Source organism: Anastrepha ludens, chromosome 3, assembly GCF_028408465.1.
Source record: "Anastrepha ludens isolate Willacy chromosome 3, idAnaLude1.1, whole genome shotgun sequence".
Taxonomy (NCBI): Eukaryota; Metazoa; Arthropoda; class Insecta; order Diptera; family Tephritidae; genus Anastrepha; species Anastrepha ludens.
Window position 1 is genome coordinate 60,100,240 of NC_071499.1, and position 12,121 is coordinate 60,112,360.

Sequence of the window (12,121 nt, forward strand, 5' to 3'; positions counted from 1 at the left end):
AATTTAAGTGTGCTCTGCCCAATCCATAAGAAGGGCGATCCTGCAATTTGTGCCAATTACCGCGGGATTAGTCTTCTAAATATCGCCTATAAGGTTCTAGCGAGCGTATTGTGTGAAAGGCTGAAGCCCACCGTCAACCAACTGATTGGACCTTATCAGTGTGGCTTCAGACCTGGAAAGTCTACCATCGACCAAATATTCTCAATACGCCAAATCTTGGAAAAGACCCATGAAAGGAGAATCGACACACACCATCTTTTCGTCGACTTCAAAGCTGCATTCGACAGTACGGAAAGGAGTTACCTGTATGCCGCGATGTCTGAATTTGGTATCCCCGCAAAACTAATACGGCTATGTAAGATGACGTTGCTCAACACCAACAGCGCCGTCAGAATTGGAAAGGACCTCTCCGAGCCGTTTGATACCAAACGAGGTTTCAGACAGGGTGACTCCCTGTCGTGTGACTTCTTTAACCTGATGTTGGAGAGCATCGTGCGAGCCGCAGAACTTAATCGCTCAGGCACAATTTTTTATAAGAGCGTACAATTGCTGGCGTATGCCGATGATATTGACATCATCGGCCTTAACAACCGCGCTGTTAGTTCTGCCTTCTCCAAACTGGATAAAGAGGCAAAGCGAATGGGTCTGGTGGTGAACGAGGACAAAACGAAGTACCTCCTGTCTTCAAACAAACAGTCGGCGCACTCGCGTATCGGCACCCACGTCACTGTTGACAGTTATAATTTTGAGGTTGTAAAAGACTTCGTCTATTTAGGAACCAGCATTAACACCGATAACAATGTCAGCCTTGAAATCCAACGTAGAATCTCTCTTGCCAACAAGTGCTACTTTGGACTAAGTAGGCAATTGAGTAGTAAAGTCCTCTCTCGACGAACAAAACTAACACTCTACAAGACTCTCATCATGCCCGTCCTAACGTATGGCGCAGAAGCTTGGACGATGACAACATCCGATGAAGCGACGCTTGGAGTGTTCGAGAGAAAGATTCTGCGTAAGATTTTTGGACCTTTGCACGTTGGCAACAGCGAATATCGCAGACGATGGAACGATGAGCTGTATGAGCTTTACGACGACATAGACATAGCGCAGCGAATAAAGATCCAGCGGCTACGTTGGCTGGGTCATGTCGTCCGAATGGATACAAACGCTCCGGCTTTGAAAGTATTCGATGCGGTACCAGCTGGTGGTAGCAGAGGAAGAGGGCGGCCTCCTCTGCGTTGGAAAGATCAGGTGGAGAAGGACTTGGCTTCACTTGGTGTGTCCAACTGGCGCCGGTTAGCACGAGAAAGAAACGACTGGCGCGCTTTGTTAAACTCGGCCAAAATCGCGTAAGCGGTTATAGCGCCAATTAAGAAGAAGAAGAATGCATTTCTGCGGCGGCCGCCGTAGCCGAATGGGTTCGTGCGTGATTACCAATCGGAATTCACAGAGAGGTCGTTGGTTCGAATCTCGGTGATACACCAAAATTAAGAAAACGTTTTTTTCTAATAGCGGCCACCCCTCGGCAGGCAATGGCAAACCTCCGAGTGTATTTCTGCCATGAAAAAGCTCATCATAAAAATATCTGCCGTTCGGAGTCGGCTTGAAACTGTATTTTTATTTTTTTTTTATTTTTATTTATTTTTTTTTAATGCATTTCTGCTTACCAGAACAGATCTCTAGTTCGTACAATTTACACGGACTTCTCTAAAGTATTGTATCAAAAGTAGCAATTCGGTCCTTTCAAACCTGGCGTCAACTTTTTTTTGTAGATGGAGTCATATTATGGTTTCAGGAATGTAACTAACCATAATCAGTCAGATTATGGAAGTAGCTCTGGGATTACTCAACAATTGGTTCACAGATTGTGCCTTAAATGTAAACCCGAGCAAAATTGCACTGATGCTATTCACTAAGAGAACCAAGATACCAAACTTGAATCTCCCAAAATTAAACCGTTTTAGTCTTATGCTAACCCAACAAGCAAAATACTTGAATGTCATCTTAGATCCCAAACTCAGCTGGAAGTCCAACGTAGAGTACAGGGTTAATAAAGCGAATATAGCACTTTACGCGTGTAAGAGAATGTTGGGTAAAAAATGGGGTCTTCAACCAAAATTATATAATTAGTCCTACACAGCCATTGTAAGGCCAATACTAACATATGCGGCACTAGTCTGGTGGCTCGCTATGGAAAAGAAATACAACCAACCCAAGCTAAATAAGATAAAGATCACCATGTATCTTAACCACAGGAACGCTTAGCACCAGTCCTCCTGAAGCGTTTAACATGCTAACACATCTGTTATCACTAGACTTATACATAAAAACAATCGGCACATGCAGCGCGGTGAGACTCAGAGATATAGGAAGCTGGACAAAAATATTGTACGGTCCCAGCAAGATCCCTCTAAAGGGACCTCAAAAATAAATCAGACTTCATAATGCCCAACCTTAACTTCAAGAAAGACTTTACGGTACGTTTTCCACAGAGAGCCGAATGGGGAAAGGAAAAGTGATTGGTATATTCGACATTGAAATCTGCACTGATGGTTCTAAGACGAAGTGTGGTGTTGGGGCTGGCCTCTGTTCGGATCCGCTCAACTTACCCTAATCAATCCGACTTCCTGACTATGCCAGCGTGTTCCAGACAAAACTATTATCAATTATGAAAGCTTGCAAATCACTGAAACACTACAAAGAAATTGGAACTAGACCTGCTTGGTCGTTGGCTTCAAATTACTCTGATCTGGGTCAATCATCTGCAAAAGCTGTGAAGCGGAAGGGGTGAACGAAAGTCTCTTTTGCTATTTATGCGAATGTCCAGGTCTAGGTAGAGCAAGACTTCGCTCTTTCGCCAAGCCCTTCGTACCGCAAATTAATGAAATCTCTGACATTGAGATAAAAAGTTTGCTGTTCTACTTTTATACTGTTATACCTAGATCTTACGAAATGGTTCTGAAAAAGCGACATTATATGCATTTATTGCATACTCTCGTGTCCCACTGGCGAGTATTCTAGGTCCTCTCTTATTTATTCTCTTTTTTAATGATATTGATTTTAATTTGCTGAACATTTGTTTTATACTGATGATCTGGAAATTTAGGTGTTATTGTTCACTCTAAACTGAATTTCACTAGCCTCGTTAACCTCGTTTGACGACAGCCATAATCGATGCATTCATACGCCGAAATTGTTCTGCATTTACTAACCCACACACTCTCAAAACATTGTATTTTGTTAGATCGAGATTAGAGTATGCGGCTGTTATTTGGAGATCGTACCAAGTAGGCCTCTCTTGACCATCGTACCGCTTTCGATAATTATTGATTGATTTAAAGACACTCGATAGCAGAAGATCTATTCTATCGTCCTCATTTATTATTCGTATCCTTTCTGGAACTATTGATAGTTCTTTCTTTCTGAGTAAAATTCAATTTAATGTTCCTAATAAGAAACTTCGACAGCATGACACCTTGAAAATTGGCTTCTCGAGAACCAATTATGGGGTGAATGCTCCGATTTCTAGGGCATATGCGGAGTTAAATTTGTTTTTTAATTCTTCTGGTGCTGATTTTGAATGACCGTATGGCATCTTAGTAGGAAGGGTAGCAGGATTGGATTTTTTAGTGACAGTCAAGCAGCACTGAAAGTTCTTGCTAACCCACGCAGCGCTTCGAAGTTAGTCGGTGAATGTAAGACAAAACTGAACAGTGTTGCAAAACCACCAAAGTTAGTTTTATTTGGGTGCCTGGACATTGTGCTATTACAAGGAACGAGCAAGGTGATAAACTGGCTTATGAAGGCTCTGCAACCTTTGGCCTGAACCCTTCCTAAGTGTCGATTCTGCATCGATTCAACTATGAATTGACGACTTCATGAGGTCTACCCATTGAGGAAGTTGGTTTTGGCTTCAACTCGTGCAGAGTAGCCAAGTGCTTTGTGAAAGAACAAAACAGGAAAATAGCGACCTTTCTCCTAAAACTCAGCAGAAAGGACCTGAGAGTACTGGTGGGTGTAGTTACAGGGCACAGCGCCTGTGGTCAGCACATGGCTGCCATCGGGCTGGTCGACAGCCCGATATGCCTGTCCTGTCTTGAGAATGACGACACTGCAGAGCCTTTTTTCTGTAGCTGTCCAGCGTTCTCCAGAATCAGACTTAGGATATTGGGTTGCGATATACTGAGTATGGATAAAGTTCATACTCTTCCTTTTCCGGTTTTCTTAAGATTCATCAATGAATCCAAGAGATTTGAGGAAGAGTGACCTCAAACTAATTTTTCCGTCTTACCACCCACATTTTATCTTTCATATCTCTATTCTTTCTACTGATATCTATCCGGGTGTAGTACAATGGTCTCCTGATTGAGTGCTTGGACTTGGCCAACCCCCCACAAGTCTAATCTAATCTAATCTAATGGCATCTTAGTCAACCATTTTAAATCGTTTCTTTCTTAGTAATTATTAAACTATTGTACATTAGCTTAACAAATTCTGCAAGAATGTTCCAGTCAAGGACAAATAAATAAATAAACCAAAAACAAAAATAAGCAAAAAAATATCTCGATAGTTTTTTACAATAAATGTAGTTTTTGTAAGTTTAGTGATATTTTTTTTTTTGACGTAACACACACGTCACGAGTACTATTCCCCTCCACATCCAACATAACTCTTCTTTGTTGTCAATTCCGACATTACAATACAAGCTTCAGTTTATTGTCACCCAGTAATCAAATACTTTGAAAGTGGCATTGTTTCATTGAGGCTCAACATGTGGAAATCCAATATGTTAAATATTTCCCTGTAAATTCTTTTGACGCCCATACATCTTACAATACCAGATGTTTTTGTATAGTTCAAAATTGTTCAGTGGAAAATATTCAGCCCCTGGCAACATAATTTTTTGATTTTCAATTTTTCATGATTTCATTGCCTTTTCAGTGAATAGTCAACCAGAATGAGTTCAGAATTTTCAGCACGAAAAAGTTTTGTTTTTCCATACACCACTTGATATTTTTAATAGTCAGCGTCCCGCTGCACAGTGGTATTTCGGCGGGAAAAATATAGCTTTTGAATATTCAATTTTTATATTGAAATTGTTGCAATTGATTGCAATACTTGTCACTACAGAAGTTAGAAGAATTTTATTCAACCAAAACTAATTGAGAGTTTTGTCCACTCGAGCAATGTGCTTTCCTTGGTTTTTGTTTTGTTGTAGTTAGCATGGAAATATAGGATAGTACTTACTGGCCAACATTTTTTTTTTTCTTTTTTTTTATTATTTTACATTGCGACTAGTTACAAAGAAAAATTTTATTAACTAACGAGAAATTTGTTTAGAATTTAGAAAATAAAGACAAAATAGAGACAAAATTAGTGTAATAGACCAAATATTGTAGAAAATATAAGCCAACAAAAATGAGATTTTATAAATGCAGACTTTGACACTTTTTTGATGGATAAAAACAGTGTTTGGCCTTCCTCCATCTCCTAGTTATGAAAATGAAAGACGGGAAGACTTGCTATCGATTCCTTTAAAAAAATGTTGCACATATTTGCCACTCCTAACGTAAGCTTGCCGATTGGAATTTAAGTGCGCTCTACCCAATCCATAAAAAGGGTGATTCTGCAATCTGTGCCAATTACCGCGTGACTAGTCTCCTAACTGATTGGCTCTTATCAGTGTGGCTTTAGACCTGGAAAATGCACAAGAGACTAGATATTCACAAAATGTCAAACCTTGGAAAAGACCCATGGAAGGAGAATCGACATACTCCATCTGTTTGTCGATTTTAAAGCTGCATTCGAGAGCGCGAAGGGAGTTACTTACGAGTATATGTCGCATTGCCTGAATTTCGTATCCCTGCAAATCTAAATGGCTATGCAAAATGACGTTGCTTAGTACCAGCAGCGGCGTCAGAATTTCGAAAGACCTCTCCGAGCCGTTTGATACCAAACGAGGTTTCAGACAGAAAACCTGTAACCTCATGATGAAAAGATGATGCGAGCCGCACAACTTAATCACTTAGGCATAATTTTTTATAAGAGCCAACTGTACGCGTATGATATTGATATCAAACTGGATAAATGCTACTTTTGAAATACAAATAAATTTTCATTTAAGGGGTTAAGGGTAGTTAGAATAAAAAAAAAATTGTATTTTTTTTTCATTTCCTTAAAGTATAATATCTTAAAAAAATTGTATTGTATGTAAATTTGAAGTGAATCCGACAAATACTTTTCGAGTTATTCAACAATTAACAAAGGGCGCTCGGGCGCTCCGGAGCGTTCGCAAAACTTTAAATGCGTTTTTCTCAATGCTATATTATGTTTTGTAAAATAAAGCAATTTACTAGCAAAAAAAATTATTGAAAATCAAAATTTTCTCGGGCCTCTGACTACCCCTAACCCCTTTAAAAGTCGAATGTTAACTTTTTTGGGTAATTTTATTTAAATCTACAAAGTATAGCTTTTAAAACGCGCTATAGATCTACATATTGCAATGAATACTACAAAAGTCATGTACGAGTATATGGAAATTATGTCATCAATTTGTTACCGAACATTTCACGCTACCCAGTATTTCCATTAGTTTTACGCTTTCGATTGAATTTCAATATTGCACCCATAATCATACGCACTAGCTAAGTAATGAAAATCGGAGAAATAACCGCAAAGGGATAATTATGCAGGTGCTATCGATGTTATATGTATGGATGTGTGCATGTTCAAACGCTATCAACAGTTACACGAACGAATTGCAATGCAGTAACCTCTACAGTAAATGAAAAATACATATATACACATACATATATCATTATTTTGCTGTGCGCTATTTTTATTATATTTCTCCGAAAATGAATCCCCTCTAATGCGGTCAAACGCGAATTCGTGCAGCTAAACGTAAAAACCGCAACGTACAAAATGGAAAGCCGCATTGGGGCCATGAACCGAAGGATCAATAATACCAATGTGAAAGTGAGTGCCTATGTGCACATTTGATTGAGAGAGTTAGAGGTGAATGAAAGTGAAACTCGTCGGTTGGTCTAGTCTAGTTTTAATTTTTTCGGTTTTCAGGTTTATTTTTATTTTTTTCCTTTACCTGCATTGGTTGATGAAATGGATCGGTATACAACATCAATGATTGAACTAAAAATGAGCATTATGCATTTTGAATGGGCGCGGACACGGACACACCTACATATGTAAATTGTGGACTTATATGCATTGTAAATGTAAATGTTATGTTTGCTGTATGTGTATACTCACGCAATTCGGCTGCCGTTGAGATATACACGCATTGACTGCTATAAACTTAATGACACTTTATTTCTGATAGATATAATTCAGCATTGCCAAATGTACAAAAGTTATGTCAAATATATCATATAATAAGGTTAGTTCACACTGAGAGAATACAATTCATTTTTGTTAGTAAATTTTAATTTGCGTATACAACATCATCCTCCGCTTTAATTACGAAAATCTTCAGCTTGGTAGCGGTGTACCGATCTACGAATACGGCCACTTCGACGCACTTCTAGTGGACTTCTTGGTTGTTCCTGAGACTGCTCATTAGCAGTATCCACCATAGTATCAGGTAGCAATATATTGGTAACTGAATTAGGTCCTCCTCTGCTGTCTTCAACTGGTTTGGCGTCGTTAAGATGGCGAGATTTCATTTGATTTTGATGTCGTTTAAAGTAGCCCATACTAGTTCTTACTACGTACATGACTTTTCCAAGATGTCTGTCCACGACCCCTTTTAACCATTTTTCTCCGCGGCCATAGTTGCGAATATAGACACTTTCGTTAGATGAAAATTTGGTTGAAGTTTGTTTAAAGTCATTTTTGTCATTTTCCACTGAAAACATTTGCGAAAAGAGAGTACGTGCAGGACGACCATGTAAAAGATGTGCTGGTGATATGCCTTTTGCGTTTGGCATAGTGCGATAGGATGAAAGAAATTTTAGAACCGATTCATTTACTTGCAAGCCGTCATCTATGTTATTTTTTACGGCTGTTTTAAAAGTACGCACAAATCTTTCAGCCAGTCCATTAGAAGGTGGGTGAAACGGTGCAATCGTGATGTGCTTAATAGCATTTTGGTGACAGAATGTTTTGAACGCATCGGCCGTAAGTTGTGGGCCATTGTCACTTACTATAGTTTCTGGCAAACCTTCACTAGCAAAAAGGGTAGTTAATGCGAAAATCGTTGATTCCGTCGTTGTATTTGCTAGTTTGTAAACAAATGGAAATTGCGAGAACGCGTCTATGCACAGAAGCCACATAGAACCAAATACCGGACCAGCAAAATCAATGTGAACCCTCTGCCAAGGTGCTTGTGGTTCAGGCCAGCTTGAATATTCCCGCCGATCACTTGGACCCGCTAGTTTGCAGTTTTCGCATCCAGCTGCTATTCTCGCTATATCATTATCGATGCCATCCCACCAACAATGTTGTCGTGCTAGTTGTTTCATTTTTACCACACCCCAATGTCCATCATGAAGCCGACGCAAAACTTGATCACGTAATGAGTATGGAATAGTAACCCGTGTGACATCACTCTGTAATAAAATCAAGTCATTTTGAGTAATCAAGGACAACTTACGATTGAAATATGGCCGGAGATCCTGGTCGTTTGGACACAACTTATGCGGCCATCCTTTCTGAATATATTCTTTAACTCTTCGTAGTATTTTGTCGCTGTTGGTGCTTTTTCGTATGACCTCAATATCAATTGGAGTTTGTATAGCGACAACTTGGTTAATTTCACCATTGTCGAAGTCTTCATCTGGACCCGATGGTAATCTCGATAACGCGTCAGCGTTTGCGTGATTTGTTGTTTTGCGATATTTTATTTGAAATTGGTACCCCATGAGCGTAATAGCCCATCGCTGGATACGTTGAGCCGTCATTGTTGGGAGGTTTTTATCGGGACTAAATATGCTGACTAATGGTTTGTGATCCGTGATCAGCGTAAACTTCTGCCCGTATAGAAACTGATGAAATTTTTTGACTCCGAATATTATCGCCAAGCCCTCCTTTTCAATTTGGCTGTAGTTTTCTTGATGTCGGTTGAGTGTTTTGGAGGCAAAGGCGATCGGCTGCTCAGTCCCGTCTGGATTGATGTGTGAAAGCACGGCTCCCACCCCATACGATGATGCATCAGTGGCCACGACTATAGGTAAGTCTTCTCGAAAATGAGCCAACATCGTAGCTTTAATGATGTGCTCCTTTAGCAAATTAAACGCGTTTTCTTGTTCGAACTTCCACTGAAATGACGCTCCCTTTCGCCTCAATTTGTTCATGGGTGCTGCGAGTTGAGAGTAATTCGGAATAAAATTGTGGTAATAGTTTATTTTACCCATAAATGCCTCAAGTTCCTTCAAGGTTTTGGGCCGTCGTAAGTTCTTCACTGCTTGAATACCAGATTCGTCGGGCAGAATGCCATCTGCGCTTATTTCACGCCCCAAGTAAGTTAATTTTGTTTTTAGGAACTCGCATTTTTCCTTTTTGCATCTTATGCCCGCGGATTGGAGTATATGCAGAACTTTGGCTAAGCGTTCGATATGTTCTTGTTCACTCGCACCGGCCACAATGATGTCATCGATATAATTTGCACATCCGTCGACTCCACATAATAGTTGCTCGAGATGTTTCTGAAACATGGCTGGTGCGCTTGCTACCCCATACGGTAATCGCTGGTATTGAAATAAACCGAGCGGTGTGTTGACCACCAGCACTTTTTTCGAATCTTCATCGAGCTCCATTTGTAGGTATGCATCACGCAAATCTATTTTAGAAAAATATTTACCGTATCGAATGGTATGCAATAGGCACTCTCTTGTGGGTAGAGGGTATTGATCTACATCAATCTGCTGGTTAACACCTTTTTTAAAATCTCCACAAATGCGTATCGATCCGTCCGGTTTTGTTGCTAGGACGATGGGGGATGCCCAGTCGCTGAAAGTTACCTGTTTCCAAATACCTGCTTGTGATAACCGTTGTGCTTCATCTTTAAATTTTGGTAACTGAGCAAAAGGAATTGGCCTACTTTTAATGAACTTAGGCACTGCATTCTCCTTAAGTCTGATCGAGGCTTTGACTGACTTCATTGTACCAAGTGCTGGAGTAAACACGTCCGCGAAGGTGGACAAAATTGTATGTAATTTTGCGTTCGACTTGGCGGTCACGCTATCAACTTGCACAATTTTAAAGCCTAATTGTTCAAATAAATCTACGCCCAATAGATTGTTTGAACCACGCACGTTAGAAACCACAAGAGGCAGTATTTTTTCTACTGACCCGTATTGTATTTTGGCAGCGATTTCTCCTAAAGTTTCTATTTGCGTATGACCGTACCCATATAGTACACGCGAGCATTGCTTTACTGGCGGTTTATTTAACATTTCGTAAGTGTCTAGAGTTATAACTGAGACTTCCGCGCCCGAATCCATTTGAAACCGAGTCTCTTTTCCATTGACCACAATTTGAACAAACTGTTTCTTACTTTTGTTGCTAGCTGCGCTAGCTACCGAAAATGCCGTTGAAATGTAATCTATTTTGTCACCTTTCTCACCTTTGATGTTTTTACTCCCTTTATTCTGCTTTTGTTCCTGCTTTTTTTCATTCGATAAACACACAGCTATGATATGGCCTATTTTACCGCAACCTCTGCAAACAGCGCTTCTAAATTTGCAATCATCACGATTATGTGAAACTCCACAACCTGTGCATGAACGGTATTTTGATTTTTGGTTCTTTTTGTTTTTGTTACGCATGCTAGATTTTTCTGTGTTTTTCGTTGTTATCGAATAAATTCCGTTGCTGTCTATTGCATTTGCAGTGTCCGTTCTGTCTTTGATTGTACTTACTGTTTTCGTTGTTGTTTCAAATGACTCAGCGATTAGCTGCACTTCTGCCAATGTTGGTTGTTGTTTTTGTAATGCAGCTGTACGAACTGCATCATGCGGTGACTTCAAAATTAATTTGTCCCTAATCATATCGTCTGAGAAATCATGTAGACAATTTTCTTTTTTACAAACAAAATCACATTGCCGGGCTATGCTTCGTAGTTCGGCAATCCATTCTTTATATGTACGATTACCCATTTCAGCCTTATGAAATTCATAACGAGCTGCAACTACATGAACCTTTTCCTTATAAAACTCTGTTAGTTTTGCAGAAAGCTCATTAAATGTTTGTTTCTGTAACTCGTCAACGCCGACAAGCTTTTTGAGGGTTTCGTATGCGTCACTGCCCAACCAAGATAAGAAAAATGATTTCTGCTTGTTGGCGTCAATTACCGCGTAAGCAGAGAAGTGTTGTTTTAGTTGCTCCAAGTATGAGTCCCATTTCTGGTGTTGACTGTTGAATTGAACAAATGCTGGAACGGGAGTGTTATCTTGACCTGGAGACCTTTTCGCAAAGTTGTCCATCCACGCCTTCTGCTCCTTTAGAACGTTCATTGTGAAGACACGTTGCTCCTCCAACAATTTCTTGTAAAATTCTTCAGCCATTGTAAAAGTTTAAAATTTTCCTCGTCGCCAGTTGTTATGTTTGCTGTATGTGTATACTCACGCAATTCGGCTGCCGTTGAGATATACACGCATTGACTGCTATAAACTTAATGACACTTTATTTCTGATAGATATAATTCAGCATTGCCAAATGTACAAAAGTTATGTCAAATATATCATATAATAAGGTTAGTTCACACTGAGAGAATACAATTCATTTTTGTTAGTAAATTTTAATTTGCGTATACAACAACGTGTTGCAACAACGCCCAGCGCAGTGCTATCCGATGTCTAAAGTTAGTATAGAAATTATTAAGCTCTGCTACCACCCGACTACGTGATGTACTTACTACAGCTTTCAGACATATTAGAGTTGACAGTTAATGTAGATCCCGTTATTTTGTGACAAAGCCATATTTCTCGCAGTTACATTCTCCCTAATTTGCTTAGGTCAAAGATATTACTTATTTTATCATTAGATGAGAAAAACCAAATGCAGTTTAAATTTTCCTTAAGAGGTTAGGGGTAGTCAGAATGTTCAAAAAAATTGATTTTTGGTTTTTTTTTGCAAAAATTTTCAAACATTTTTGTGTTAAAAA

The 12,121-nt window shown here is 39.5% G+C and overlaps 1 protein-coding gene across 1 annotated transcript; it reads right to left on the reverse strand.

The window, feature by feature from the left end:
* Positions 1-7,472: 7,472 nt before the first annotated feature.
* Positions 7,473-11,522, reverse strand: LOC128857527 (uncharacterized protein K02A2.6-like). Its single transcript, XM_054093278.1, has one exon. It carries the CDS (start codon positions 11,520-11,522, stop codon positions 7,473-7,475), a length of 4,050 nt encoding a protein of 1,349 aa, XP_053949253.1.
* Positions 11,523-12,121: the final 599 nt, after the last annotated feature.